Source organism: Sinohyriopsis cumingii, chromosome 3 (assembly GCF_028554795.1).
Source record: "Sinohyriopsis cumingii isolate HCF-2022 chromosome 3, ASM2855479v2, whole genome shotgun sequence".
In the NCBI taxonomy this organism is placed as follows: Eukaryota; Metazoa; Mollusca; class Bivalvia; order Unionida; family Unionidae; genus Sinohyriopsis; species Sinohyriopsis cumingii.
The window spans coordinates 35,866,873-35,882,961 of NC_142963.1; the positions used below are offsets into that span (position 1 = coordinate 35,866,873).

A 16,089-nucleotide genomic window follows, 5' to 3' on the forward strand; every position below is an offset into this window, starting at 1 on the left:
AATGCTTTACCAGCAACGTCGCTGATTGCACCAGGAGCTTTTTTCACGAACGTCAATAGCTTTCATTGATAATTGTTTTGCGATCGGTGCTGCTTTTTGAGCCATGCTTCCAAATAATCCCTGAATAACATCACCAAGTCCATCTCCGTAAATCACGCTGTAAACTGGTAGTCGTGAGTTTACTACTCTGACCATTACAGATCTACGTTGAGTGTTGTGTATTATCATCATATTTATTATTTATTTATCTAATCACTGTAGTAGTCATCAACGATTTCATAAATAAGATCACGGTAAACATTATTATCCATGATACCGCCTTGAAATAATCGCCGACAAATAACAGCTGCTTCATTAATAATTTCTGGGGAATTATTACCAGCACGTTTTCCTCCAATGAGAACTTCTAGTCGTTGCACGTCAGAGAGAATATTGTTAGGGCATGTACGTCTGAGAGAATATTGTTAGGGCATGAAGCAACAAGACCACTTCCTCCTTGCAACGTCAGGGAAGAACAACCACTTCCGGTTGCTCCTTCTTCCTCACTTGTTGTTTCGGCTTTTTTCTCAAATAGTCTTAAGGGTGATCTTTCTAATTTTGCTTTTCTAAGTAGCTCTTTAGACCTTTCAAGTTCCGACATCAACTTTTGCTGCGGTGAAAAAGATTGTTGTTCTTCTATTTGTTGCTGCAGTGGAGGAGGGGTTGTAGTCTTTGTTGTTGTTGAAGTTATGACTCCAAATAAAATTTATTTATGTTGTTTATATATTCAGTGTATACTTCATCATCATTTCTAGCCTGGGGTTTGTTATAATACACGCGATATAGCCATTTAAAATAACTAACAGTATTTATGTTAGCGTACTTAGATTTTAAAATTTTAGACTTTTGAGGAAGACTATCAAATGCAACACAAGAAAAATCTTTCTCTTTAACTTTTTTACTCTAAGTTCTTCAACAATACCTTCTTTAAATTTACTAATCAGTTCAATATTTTCTTTTCTTACATTAGGTTTAGGCACAAGTTCTTTTTTCACGTCGGCGATTTCAGTACGAATTCTCAAGTATTTCTTCACCTACAGAAGGAGGTTGAACTGCAACTATGTCAGTTGGAAGTTTTCGTAAAATCTTTGTTATTTTTTTTTTAGTTCTTTCTGCTATTTTTGCAGTTTGCTCAGCGGTTTGTTTTGATACTGGAAGAAGATCCTCCCTAATGGCTGTTGTGACTCCTTCAATAACTTTTGTAGCAGGTCTAAACAATTGTTCTGCAATTTTTGCGAATTCAACTTGAGATTCTTGACGTTCTTGTAGTTTTTGTCTAACAGAATCACGAACAGGAAGAAATTTCTTAATTGCCTCTAGTCGTTCTCGAGCTAATTTAGCTGTATGAGACTCCAACGCTGGTGCCATTATTTGATATAATTTTATTTAATTATAGCAGCAGAGAGGGCGAAGCTTCATACTCGGTACCCAGTCACCGCGATCCTTTTTTTTTTTTGTTGTTGCGATTTTTGTTGTTGTTGCGATTTTCAGGAAAGCTTATTTTTGCAATTCGAGGGTGAGTCAATTAAGAGTCCGTTCGCCCTCTCTGCTTCTGTGTGTACAAGGAATGAACCTGAATATCTTAATTAAAATCTTACAAGCATTCTCTCGACAAAGTCACTGGGTGCTTTTTTATTTGTATCTTTAACGATGAATGCGTTCTCATTTTATTTTCTTCTGCAATCTGTAAATAGCCCGACGATAATTCACCATACATCAAAACGAGTTATGAATAAAAGGGAAATTACTCTGTACTGAACATACTTAAAGAGAGACTACTATGACAAGATATAGTACTGTACAAAATGCCTTCATATTTTATAAACCCTTTGCCTTAAAGTAACAGTTACTTTAAATTTTTAATTGTATCTGATAGGTTTTTGTTAATTCTTATTAGTTTTGAATTTTTTGCTATTAAAATGTTTGCGCATCGATTTGGTACTGGTTGGACCTACTTTCGGTCTCTTACACGCGGTCATTGAAGCTGTAAGTTGGTAGCAACACGTGGAGGAATGTAAAATCTTTGTAAAAAAAATTATTTTCAATATATTTTTGAGCTGAGTGCAGCATATGATACTAAAACATGAATACTTTCTTAAATGTACATTTTGTACCTTAAACCGACATTAGGAAAAAAGGTAGACCAGGAATGGATTGGTGAGAACGACTGCAGGTTGATTCACATGTGCTTGACGCGAGCTTGATGTTGACGGGGAAAAAACCTGATCTGAAGGAAAGAAATCATACAGTGATAAAAATACCTTAGACAAGAAACTTCATAATACTTTGTTCCACCAATGACCCTCGATTTCCTTCTGCTATTTCCGACTTTAAAGGCACACGACCATATTATATGGCTTGTTTTACTCGTATATGTGTTTCTATTCATCAAGCCATATTGACTTTTCTGTGTTGCACCAAAGTTGCGGGTTCCGATACGTGGGAATTTTGCCTGCCGGGACAACATTGTGCTCGGGTCACAACCGGTGAAAGGGGGGGGGCCCCGAGTGGTCTAAAGTGTTCACCTTTGCGTGGGTTCGAGTCTCGGGCTCGGCCAGTGTGGGTACAAGAGAAAGCTTGCCCGTAGCTTCTCGTGGGTAGGTGGGGTTTTCCTGGATTCTTCCTCCACCATTTACACTGGCCGCCATGTATAGCCTATCCTGTGCTGAAACGTGGCATTAAACCCTACACCAACAACCGGTGAAAAGAGCTACATATACCATGTTTGCGACTCAATGATACATCCCTTCTTTAATTGCACAACATTGGTAGATGAAAAAGTAAGTTTTTACTTGCCATTAACTCTATTTAATTTTAGGAATCCAATTCCATGGAAGAGTTAGACACTGTCTTCTTCGCTACACATTCAACGCGTACAAGTGACTCTAATTTTCAAAACGTGTACACATTGGGGCACACACATCAACGGCTAAATAGATTTTCCCTAAAGGTTGTACGATGTAGACTATTTGTACCCCGGCAGAAAATAGGTATTGGCATGATCACATCATGCTAGAATGCTAACAGATTGGATGTAAGTTCAGTATTGTGCAGACATGATTTTTCTCTGTTTTAAAACTGAATTCCGCTTTTCTCCTGACTTGAATCCGATTTTTCTTGATATAGTCTGTTTTTTTTTATCATCTTCAATCTGTTTTTTTAAAAACTGCCAGTTTGGTCCCATTCCGCAACAAACCTTGTAACGTAGCCCACAACTCTCATAAAGAGTATTCTGATTGGTCAAAAGTTTAAATTCATCCATTGAATCTTCGTGTAATGGAAAGTGATTGCAATGGAAAGAAGCATGCTTGCTAAAAGTGGCATCCTGGGTTGTTGAGAGACCATGTCATGAGAAGTTTAGATAATGGTTTAAAGAAATGTATGCAAATAAGAATGGCTGGAGCAAAAAGTCGATGGAAATTTAGTTGTCAGTTTATAAGAAAACTGAATGATAGAGGACTGGCATTTTGTGAGAAGGAAAAGAAATTGCACATTGAGCCAAAAAAGTCAAAAAGAATGTATGGGATCATTTGTATATAGTTGATGTACTTGGGTGTGTATTTTACCGGGTTTTTTTTAAAAGAGAATTATACTTACTGCAGAAATTATTGACTTAATCGTGGTCCGAACGCTGACATGCACATGAAACAACTTTAGCACCAGTAGTATTTGAGAACAAATTCATGTGACAATAAATATTGTGAAATTATTGAAGTTGAAATTTTTTTTGTAAGTTTGTTTTTCAAATGATTATTTTGTTATATATTATGATCATAAGTTGCACCAGGAGCAGATTTTTATGATTGTAAACCCAACCCCTTTTAAATCTTAAGCATTTTTTTGGTGGAATACCAAAATCATGTCTGATTGTGGCAAAAAATGTTTCCAGTCAGCTGACTGTCCTTGCTTATTACTGACCATAGCATCTTTTCCCTGCCCCAGGGTAAAAACAAAATTCCGAAATTGATTTGTGCGAATAAGTGAGCCGGTTTTGCCCTGTACTTGAAGTACGTGGAACATTATATATGTACTAATCGTTATAAATATATATAATGTGTGGGAAAAAAAATATTTAAATCCTACCTACCTTAATTTTAAAACCAGTACAATAGGAAACACTTTTTGGGGAGCCTGGTCACTTGTCTTTGTTGATCCATTTGCCTAGGCTAAATGTTCACTTGTTTCAGAAGTTTGGTTTTGTGCCTTGTTTCGATGTGTATGCATTTTACTCCATATTAAAAACAAAAGAAATGTACTTAATTTTGTTTTCAAAGGGCTTAATTTGTTTTGTTTTTATGTATTTTAAACATATGTTGTATGCACTTTTTATTGTTCTGCTATACCAGCATCAGAACTTCATGAGCAAGAATGGCAAGGACTGGAATTCAGACCTGATGGTTATGTCCATGCATATACCATATTGCAGTCTTTACAGGTCCAAAACTTTTGGGAGACTTGCTCGAGTAAATCTTAATGGCAGTTAAATTGATAAATACACTGGTTGCATTTCCGACTTCTGCCAGTTTGGGATATTCTTTGAAATGCTAAACCTTTTCTCATTAACTGAATTGCCATGGGTTATTATCAAGCCAATAGAGTAGAGAACTTGGTTGCATCATATTTGACATTTTTTGCTGCATGGAGTGTGGCTTGTCTTTTTAGAAAAACGTTTACTATGACTCGATGTTAGTCTCGTGTTGTATCTCTCCATTTTCTGCTTCTTTGGCTAGGGATCAAAGGATATGCCATAATCTGTGAAATTTTCACAAATATATATATATATATATATATATATATATATATATATATATATATATATATATATATATATATATGTATATATTATAAATTGGTGATTTTCCACTTTACACTACATGTACTTTGCATATACAAGATTTCATTTTCCTAACAAAGAATTTTACACGATTTTTCTTAATACAGCAAAAGTCCGGGGCTAGAAAAAAATGATGAATCTAGTTCAAAATTAGCAACATTGTCAGAATTTAGGTATTGTCATTGTATTAAATGGTATGTAAAATTTGGGGCAGACTTTTCTTCTTTCTCTTGGCAAGTTCTTGAACTCTTCCCAAGCAAAGAGACCAGGAATGTTTCCAGACCTTAATCTTTTTCTTCAGCTATAATTGTTTGGAAATTCACAAAAGCAGTTGTACTTGATTGGTGATGACTTGAATATTCCAAACCTTACAATCTCTAACAATATATCTCGAAATATTTTGAAAGGTATCTTAATTTTTCCAGGCATTAACACCACAAGATGCCACGATTACCTTTACTACAGAGTAAGACCTATACAACACCACGACGTCCCTATGAAAAGGAACGTCTGGATCAAGAGTTGAAGCTTATTGGTGAATATGGATTGAGGAATAAGCGAGAAGTTTGGCGTGTCAAATACACGCTGGCCAAAATGCGAAAATCTGCTAGAGAGCTGCTCACACTTGATGAAAAGGATGGCAAACGTCTCTTTGAAGGTATGTCATATTAATCCAATAACGCTGCATGGATATGAATAAGTGACCTGAAATTATGTGCACATAATTGGCAGCCAAATATTATTTTCTTGAGAACTATCAGCAAGGTAAATCAGACAAAAAAAGATTACACGAGCTTTGCTTTAAAATAAAGTGTCCCTAATTCATACTTTTCAAATATTATGCTTTTGGCATAATCCTTGCGCTTTTTCCTTCACCAAATTATATCTCACACTTCTCTGTATAAGGATTATGCTCCTATGGTATATTAAAAAGTCTGCAAATGAGCTTTCATGGTTCGACTTGTTGATGAAAATTCTTAGAGCAGATGGGTCTTTTTAAACTTTAAAATATCCTACAAGAAGAAAGGACAGATCAGTTGTTAGAAAAGAACATGAGAGAGATGCAATACAGCACTCGGATTGAGAACTTTGTGTCCAGAATTTTTGAACTTCGCAATCATTTGGCAGAAGTTAGAGATGTAGACTACTTAAAGTGGGAGTTGAATGTAAATAATTTTTTAAGATGTTTTGTTTGTATTCTGATTCTAATCCATGTGGATTTTTTACATTTATGCCACATATTTAACCTGCAGATCTAGGCTAGTAATAAATGTTTTTTTCAGACAGTGTACTGTAATTATGGCATGTTGTAAATTAGCTGTCATAGGCTCAATGAAGTAGTGATATTAGTATTAGTACTAGTACATTGTATGTGCAGATTACATTTTTTATTTTGCTGCTTGTATTTGCAAGAATTATGCCAACACCTCAGGGTTGGCATGTATGATAATCTAAAAAAAATTGCATTTTGTAAGTTCATTTTCTTGATGAATGTATTATTTATATACAGATGTCTGTATTTAGAAAGCATTGCTTAGTCAATTAAGCATGTTTTACATTGCAGCCTAGTATGTAGATCAAATGCAGACGTACGCAAGATGAAGATTTATTTGTATGATAAAATGTATAGAAAAAATTGTGGGTTCTATATTTGTAATAGCTAAGTTTTAAAATTCCACATTCTAGGCAATGCCTTGCTGCGTCGTCTTGTTAGGATTGGTGTACTGGATGAGGGCAAGATGAAACTCGACTACGTGTTGGGTTTGAAACTGGAGGACTTCTTGGAGAGGCGCCTGCAGACCCAGGTGTTCAAATTGGGACTGGCCAAGAGCATCCATCATGCTCGAATTCTTATCAGGCAGAGACATATTAGGTGTGTATTATTGCTTTGGTTTTATGCTGATGTAAATATTCAGACACCATTTAATCCTATTGGTCTAGCTTGAACTACGCCTTTTACAGACCTGCCAACCCTTTTGGTTTTGCCTTTAAATTTGGACTTGCAGAATGAAAGCACAAATTCTACAGATATAGGTGTGGGAAAATCCAGATACTCGCTTGTCCATGTTTGATTCAGATCAAGGTTTCATATTAGATTCAGTGGAATCTGATGCTTTAAACTGCACATATTTTGTGATGCAAAACATCTTCTTGGTCAGGTTATTCCTTTTTTTTAAAGGGTATCCAACAATCATGCAGTCAGGACGAAAGAGACAATACATCTCTGAAAAAGTTTTAATGGTACAGAAGAATAATATGGAATATTTAGGTTCTTGGAGGAAAAAGCAGGAAGGTCATCAACTAGTCAAGTGAACATAATATGTTGGTTTGAGTGTGTAACAAGCAGGAAAGATGATTGCTATTGCTTTGGTTTTTGTTAATTTCTTTCAAGATTATGTTAAGTTGAGAGATGTCAAGAAGCCATTCAGCTCCATATGGTTTGGAACTGCAGCTTATGTAACTGTACTGGAGGGAATTAAGGTTAAAATAAACTTTACAGACTTTGGAGTTGAACCCAATGTTTTCCAATGGTACTTTAGTCTTGAATCGTACTTTGGACTTTTAAATGCCCGTTTCCAGCTCTACAGTAGCAGTACATTATATGTTGTTACCTCTTAATGAAAACTGGCCCAACTTGCAGCAAAAAGTCAACTGCCTTACTGACAAGGTCGTGTAAAGGTTAGCAGGTCTGCTTCTAGATGTGTGTGATTTGGAGTTTTAATGTAGCTTTAAGAATTTAACAATTTTTTCAGTCATATTGCTACATTGTATGTAGTGTGGCAATTTATAATGATGTCTAGCACTGTGGCATCATGCTGCAGACATATAGCATGAAGTCCCAGCCATTTGCATTATCCCAACACCAGGCCTACCAGTCCTAACACTGACCTCTTAATGCTGAGCGCATATTGAGGCAGCTGTTACTAACATTTTGGTGGTGGTAAGTCTTTGGTATGACACTGTTAGGGTTCAAACCTGCATCCGAGGCAGGTGTTCTAACCACTACGCCACTGAAAATTGACCTTCGCTGAATTTACTCACATTCACATCATACATTGAAACCCCAAACTAAGACCAGTTTCAGCCAGTTCATAGGTTGATCTTGATAGAACTATAAGTGATAAGTACAAAAACTATACTATATCAAGAAAACAATCTTCTTAGATTACATTAAAATGTGCAAGTGTTGGGAATGAAGTACTATTTGTAGGGAAAGTCCTTGCAACAAACCTTTTCTTTGTTCATTTTAACAATTTCATCTGAAGGTCGTGTGCTATTTTACATTAGTTCATAAATACTTGAAGACCACCCTGAGTTTATTAAAAGAAAATTATTGATGTAATGACTTTGTAACAAGCATGGAAAATTTACCTTCATTTCCTTATCAGAAGGAGATTAAAACTGATTGTACAAGATAAATTGCAATTCATTACTCGACTAGCATTGATGAATTCCTCATTTTGGTGCCTAGATACAGTACTGTATTCTGCTATCAGAGTAATAAATCGGGTATTTATGTAACCACAACCAGCACTGTGAATAGAAAATGCTGGTCTACATCAAATTATTGATGGTTATGCTTGAAACTCTTGAGAAGGGGTCCCATCAGGCATAATTATTGATCGAATACTGTGCATGCTTCTGTATGTAAAACCCGCTCATACGTCCTTGCCCAAACATTAAAGTTTATGTTGATGCCAAAATTTGCATATAAAGTATACTGTAATCTTTTCTCTGGTAAAACGCAAACCTAATGAAGCATACCAGACATCTTACATTAGCTATATATATCATGCACATGCTGTCAATATCCACTATGTTAGACAAGTTTAACATTATCGAGACTAAAGTTTATTGCACTGTGGGGTCTGGCTAGAGAATATTTGCTTTGCTTGCATAAAATGGTAAAAAATTCGTTGTTGTCCAGTATATAATAAACAGAATATTCTTCTGCACTAGGCTATTTCGGATAGGCCACTTGGACATTGGTCCAACGCCTATTACATTTCCTCAGAGACATTGAACTGGGAATCTGATCGTTGGTGAAACCTTGGCAGTAGAGGACAAGCCTTTCCAATGTTGATGACCCAACACCTATTTATATAGGCCAATGGGAAAATAGTATCGTTAGCCTCTGAAAGGGAAATATCCAGATGTGACGATGAAAGCTTGATAGATGTACAGAAACGGACATTACACTAAATATTTCAGACAGGCTACTTTGAAATAATTGGCAACATCTGCTACTAGACATGAAGCAGGAATAAAGGTATCGGAGAAGGGTATAAATATTTGGGATGGGGGAAATACATAGTGAAGCAATTTCCAAGGTATTTGAAGGGTATTTTATGTGATTCAGTTACCAGTTCTTGGAAAACGATGTTAAAATGGAAGAAGTTTAAAATGGAATCGGTTCTAAATGATGAGGAATGATGTAAATTGTCCAGGAGTTGTCGATCAAGAATTTGAACTGTACGCATCATCATTCGTTCGCGAGAGCCATATTAGCTTATATATTCTGTAATGGTGAAATTCAATTGTACTGCGTACAGAACAATTGCATTTTAAAAAAATTAAAATATTCATTTAGATCCAAACTTTTAAATATCTAGATCAATGTATTGTGTTTGTAGGGTCTTGTATTAAATAGTTTCCATTATTTTTCAGTTTGTACAAGAGTTAAGAGTTGGTTTCTTTTCAACCAATCACACTTTTATGTGTTGAGGAGTCGGTCTTATGGAACATTTTCTGCTAATTAGCTATACTCAGTCTGGGGGGTTGTAGGTAGCATATTGGTGTAGAAATGCAGCCTAGATTGGACCATAAGCATTTGAAAACTGCTCATATCAGGGAGATACTTGGATTTCTTTGTCAGCAATTTATACTGTTTTAAGGTACATAGAATCACATGGAAACAAAAAAATGCATTTACCTGAAGATTGATTTGGAAATGCCACATGTATGCACAAGTTGTTTCTGTAAAGTGATTTTTCTAAAAATGTAAAAGAATGGCATTGATTTTGAGTAAGAAGATCATGATTTTTAAAGTTGATGGCAAGTACACATTTATGCATGTTGGGGAAGAACAGTATTTAATAGATTCTGTTTCAGAGTTTAATGTTCTAACTACATTTTCTTTGCAGAGTCCGCAAGCAAGTGGTGAATATCCCCTCATACGTTGTCCGACTTGATTCGCAGAAGCACATTGATTTCTCTCTGAACTCACCTTATGGTGGTGGCCGTCCAGGTAACAAAACTTGCAAAGAAAAGAACTTCAGCATAACTCAATGCAATGAAAGCTGATCTCTAAGATATCTCCATAGAAATAACACGTTTTTTAAGAACCCTTTTTATAGCTTCTAACTGTTCATTTTCTTGTCATTTTTAGCAAATGGTATGTCCCTGTGTCCATCAGAAATTAAGTGGCCCAGCTTGAGGCCATGTTTCTTGCTTGATTTTTTGGGGTAAATGAGTTTATATTTATCATAGTCCTACATTCCATAATAAGCTAGATCTGCACATAATAAAGAAATGATTTTGCATCAGCTTGATTGAGACTTGCCTTTCTTGGTCCAGGTTTCTCATCCAATTTTTATCAAACATGATAAACCGCTCTGGTGGCCTAGTGGTTAGAGCGTCTGCCTCGGATGTGGGAGGTCATGGGTTCGATCCCCGGCCGAGTCATACAAAAGTCTTAAAAAAATGGTACTAACAGCTGCCTCGCTTGGCGCTCAGCATCAAGAGGTTAGTATTAGGACTGTGCAGCCTGGTATCAGGATAATGTGACTGGGTGGGACATTATTCTACATGTCTGCGGCATGATGTCCCAGTGATAGACATCACTATAAACTGCCACATTGCAGACATCGTAGCGATATGACTGAAAAATTGTTAAAGCTACGTTAAAAATCCAAATCACATCACATCAAACTTGATAAAGGATGTTGTATTGTCTGGTTATAGAGGACTCTGATTATAGTAATGGACTATGAATATTAATTGTACTTTAAATTTTGGCACAATTTTATCAGTAAAATGGGTAAAATAAGCATGAAGTAAATTCAGGACATAGGTTGCATGGTGTTTCTTCAATACATCATGAGCCTAGTTGTTTTACTTTTTTATCTTTTACATTAAGCATGTATTTAGGTCTGTAAGACATCCATACATTTCTAATTTCATTTCTGCACAGCAGCACAAGCTCCTGTCGATATATTTGCCAAACTTTGGCGTGCATCTATGACAAGACTCGTTTTGATTTTGGGATCAACAATTCAAAGGTCAAGATCACTAACTGAAGGAAGATATATGGTTCCTGCATAAAACTCAATGTACAATTGCCATACTTGGAAGACCTTGCAACCCCTATGATTTTGTCATCATAACCTTTTAAATACAGACTTGTTGATTAAACGGAAAAACTTCATAAATATGATTATTGCTGTTTAATCCGGAGAACTAGCTTCTTCCTGTTTGATTTGGATCCAGGTTTCATACTAGCTTTAGTGGAATTAGTCATTGACCCTGGCTAACTTTACACTAGTACCTCAAATGCTTCAAACTGCACATATTTTTCATGCAAAGCATCTGAATGATCAGACTTGTTTTACAGAATTTTTAACAAATGGCATCCAGCTACCTGTACCATGTTAAAGATGATGGGGGAAAAAATATTGTTCTGAATAAAAGCAGGAAGGGACACAATTACGTTTATTGGACATCACATGTCAATTTGAGTATGTCATGGTGGGAGATACGATATCCAGCGTTTTGTCAAATGAAGAAAAAACGGAGATTACTTAAAGTTGGGTGATGGCAACAAGCCCATGAGCTACACAGAGTTTGCAACTGAAGTTTGTGCAACTGTACCAGAGATAAATTAGATAAACATGTTTATCATCAAAGCATCAACTTGGAATTCCCATCTTTGCTAGCCGAAGTTCAAATAACTCTTATCTACACCTTGGCATATGGAGTATATATTTCTGTGCATCCAATCAAAATTAAGCTGTTCAAATTTGAACACTGTTCCTATGCATCAAAACAAGAGGAGCACAAAACTTGAATGATAAATGAGCACTTTTCCGGTGCTGGTCCGTGTTTGCACAAATACCTTTCACCCAAATAGACCTTTAATGGCTTCCCTTTGGTATACAGGCATACTTTCAATGTTAAACTTGCAAAGGATATTTTTTAGGTCCATTGCCACCACCGTTTTTGGCCAAAGTACAGTGTGGCAGTTTATAGTGATGTCAAGCACTGGGGCATCATGCTGCAGACATGTAGCATGATGTCCCACCCAGTCACATTATCCTGACATCAGGCCGACCAGTCTTAATGCTTAGCGCCAAGCGAGGCAGCTGTTCGTACAAATTTTGTAAGTCTTTGGTATGACTCGGCCATGGATCGAACCCACAACCTCTTTCAGCCGAGTTGGATGCTCTAACCACCAGGCCACCAGAGCGGTCACCACGCTGTTGGTTATTTGGAATTACATACTAAGGGAGGCAACACATGAAATCCAGTAGATGTCACTAGGACATAGTACCAATATTGCTGTTAGACCCACCAAGGTGTAGATAGGGTTATTTGAACCTTGGCTAGTAAAGATGTGGAATACTGATCTTTTTTATTACGTTTTCCAACTAGACAATAGCAGTTCATAATGTTTTGTTGACCTTACTGAAAACGAGTAAAACTTTTGTTTTAAAAAAAAATCCAACTACCCTAATGCGACGATCTTGTTATGGTTGACAGGTCTGACATTGTGTATGTCTTGAACTTGGGCAAGTAAAAAGCCCTATCCTGTGGGGTCAGCTAAAGATCAAGATCACTAAATAAAAGAAAACGTTTTTCACACAATAACAAATTCTATATCAAAGTAATGGATCAAACAGTGGAAGACTTGTGCTTGAGTTAGAGAAGAACTTGTCAGTTATGGGTCAGAAGTAGGGATTACTGTGACTGAAGGAAGACATTGTTTCTGGACAAAAATGTCAGGTATATGCGTAACTGAATATTAAAACACTGGGTTGGAGCATAATGTGCTGTTCAGGGTAATTTTGTTAATTAAAAATGGTTCTTTGCTCTTTGGATCTAAACAAGTTGTGAAAATTTGTTTCAATATTTACCTTCATCTTTCCAGGCCGTGTCAAGAGGAAGAACCTGAAAAAGGCTAGCAGTAGTGGTGGTGGTGGTGAGGAAGAAGAGGATTAAACCCTCACTTATCAGTTTCCAATGGCAGAAATAAAAAATGTCTAAAAATGGCAATTTTTCTTGTTTTACATTAGCACTTAATCCAATTCAAATGTTAAAGATTGCTTTTTCTGCAATTAATGCAGGTACGGTCACAAAATCAATTGTCATCTTTTGCAGATTATGCATGTATCACTTTTCCATAGGCATTGTTGTCATTAACCCCTGGCGCCGAGTTTACTTGGCAGGGGGTAGTAGCCTACTGCCGAGCTCTTTAGCATTGAGGTCGTGTACGATACGCTAAAGTGGGTGGTATTATAGAAAGGTAGACAGATGTAGCTCTACATTGATAACAAATAATCTGGAAGTTCTCTAGTTGCACTACAAAATACAGAGGGATAAATCTCATTCTTTGGACCTGATTTTTTTCCCACCCAAAATTTGCTCGTGGTTGGAATCCGATTTTGTGTCCAGAGTTTAGAGTTTTTGGTCTCAGATCCAAGGCAGACAGGTATGAACTGCAAACAGACGGATGAACCTTTGCAAAAAGTAGGATAAGATGGGCATTTGGAATGAAGAGTGGTCTCTATACGAGTATGATTAGTCCGTTAAGAAAAAGAACTCTAACTTTTACTCTTCTACTCATGTGCGAACGAGATAACCATTGAAAAATGATTTTTCTAACAACTAGGCATTAGGTTATTGGAAAATCACCTGGAAGTTGATATATTATGATGTATTCAGAAATAGCCCACGTGTTTCCTACTCGCATTTCAGGCGAAAACAACAAAAACCTCCATAGGTAAATGAGTTAAAGTAGAGAACAAAACTGAAGATTTTGAATAAAATTTCTTGTTTGAAATGTACATATATATGGACTTTGGAATAAAAAGAAAAACTTTGGCTCGTCCGTGTTAGATTTGGATCAGCATTTCATATTGGCTTTATTTGGAATTAGTTTTTAAAAATCCAGGCTGACTTTACCTTAGTACCTCTGATGCTTTAAACTGCACATATTTTTCCATGTGAAGCGCCTGCATGGTCAAACTAGATCATATAATATTTTTTGTTATGGCATTCAGTTACCAATACATGCTGAAGACAAAAGGAAAAATAAGCCTTTTAGAAGAGTTGTAATAGAGAGTACAGAAGAATAAAAAGGAATATTCAGATTGTTCTCGGTAAAAGCATGACTGGACACAATTACATTTATTGGACATCGCATATTAATTTGAGTATGTTGTGGCTGGAGATATGAGTGTCATCATGATGTGAAATGAAGAAAACGTTTCCAAGAATTAAATGAAGTTGAAAGATAGCAACAAGCCATTGAGCTGCATAGGGTTTGGAGCTGAAGTTTGTGCAACTGTACTATAGGTAAATAAAGTGTACATGTACTTTACAGTTATTTCAGATGAATATAATGTTTACCATTAATGCTTCAGTTTCAAATACCAAACTTTCTCCATCTTGACAATAGCAGTACATGACATTTTGTTAATACCTTACTGAAAACTGGTCAGTCTTAGGGGGGAAAAATCAACTGCCTTACTGAGACGACCTTGTTAGGTTTGGCAGGTCTGTATATGGGTTGCATTTGTCTTCAGAAGTGATACTACAGATCATGAAATGGGTAATTTGATCACATCTGCATTTCATTTTGTTTGAAATGCATTTGGAATTAATTTCACATTGTATTACTGATGGTAGATTGCATTCTGATCTTGCGTTTATCAATTGCCTCCTTTATTTTCTTATTTCCGAGCAAAATGGAAAAAAAATTGACAGAAGTTTGTCAGTTTTGGAAGGTTTTAAAAGAAGGGATATATTGCATTAATATTTTGTCATGCCAAAAATGATATTTTTTTAACATGGAAATTGAAGTGCAAAATACCATTGAATTTACAGGAATTACAAATGTAACTGCGTTAAATACATTGCTAAGAAACTAAATCCTTGAACAACTGATCATCAGAAAGAACATTGAAAGCACTCTGACAATAACAGTATGAAGGGCTGTTCCATTTAAACATGGGACCCAGGGAAGGCATTTTTAAAAAAAATGTATGCCTGAGTACTCTGATTTCATTGAGTTCATATTAAAATGATATGAAAAATTCTAAATTGAATCTATGGGTGAGTACCTCGTATTAAAAGTCGTCCAAGGTATGTTTTACTGGAACAGCCCAAAATTTCAAGAAATGATGCTGATCCACCATCAAATAAAACTGTTGTGAAATACAAAAATCCTTGACCAAATTCAACAACATCTTTTTCAGGTGATTCCCATCCATCACCAAATATGTCCAGTCAATAAATAAAGACAATGCTGTGTGAACAACTTCATTTTTTTAAAATCCACTGATCAAATTGATCAACTTTGACATAAGGCACCCAGGCATTGAGGTCTTTCGGTATAAGGCCGATGAGCAATTACATATCGATGAAGATGCAGAACCTTGAAAGGACAATTTTCATAACATGAAACCACATCATCGTAACAAAAATTCTACAGAAAATGTATCCAACCAGGTTTCATCTGTTGCATCTGGCTGTTAGGAAGATGTCTGCCAAGTTGATAAACTTTGGCCTTTTTATAGCTTGCTAGACTACAAGTCTTAGTGGGCTCACCAGTTTAAACTACTTAAAAACCCAAACAGATATTCAATTGCTCTTTTCTGACAGGATACTGCTATTAAGGGCTTTCAGATCTGTTGGCAAAGCAAAACAAATTGCAACCATTAATAATAGCATAAGAAAAGCATTTGAATGACAATGTATGTAGTTGGCCCTTCACAAAAATGATGCCAATGTTGTCTGTGAAAATTTTCAAATTAACTGCTTTTTCTCTTAAGCAGATGGACATACCCAGAGATGCACCCAGGCATGTGATTTGCACAAAATCTATTATTTTGTGCACTTGGAAAGGGGATGTGTGAGAACAACACAAGTTTCAAGTCTTGCAAATGAAAATGTAGTCTGTGCAGCATACAGTTTTATACGCTGTCTGCCATTAAAAT

At 36.1% G+C, this 16,089-nt stretch overlaps 1 protein-coding gene across 3 annotated transcripts; it reads left to right on the top strand.

Annotated features, from left to right (window-relative positions):
• Positions 1 to 1,979: 1,979 nt before the first annotated feature.
• LOC149802679 (small ribosomal subunit protein uS4) lies at positions 1,980 to 13,140 on the top strand. 3 transcript variants are annotated; one of them, XM_089952058.1, is made up of 5 exons: positions 1,980 to 2,025; positions 5,299 to 5,531; positions 6,560 to 6,746; positions 10,018 to 10,121; positions 13,020 to 13,140. In XM_089952058.1, the coding sequence occupies exons 2-5, from the start codon at positions 5,315 to 5,317 to the stop codon at positions 13,088 to 13,090; spliced, it is 579 nt and encodes a 192-aa protein (XP_089808184.1). In that variant the 5' UTR covers positions 1,980 to 2,025; positions 5,299 to 5,314; the 3' UTR covers positions 13,091 to 13,140. The 3 variants fall into 3 exon arrangements, with proteins under 3 accessions (XP_089808184.1, XP_089808186.1, XP_089808185.1); XM_089952059.1 differs by having other exon boundaries at positions 2,016 to 2,064; XM_089952060.1 differs by lacking the exons at positions 10,018 to 10,121; positions 13,020 to 13,140 and adding an exon at positions 8,834 to 9,097.
• The last annotated feature ends 2,949 nt before the right edge of the window (positions 13,141 to 16,089 follow it).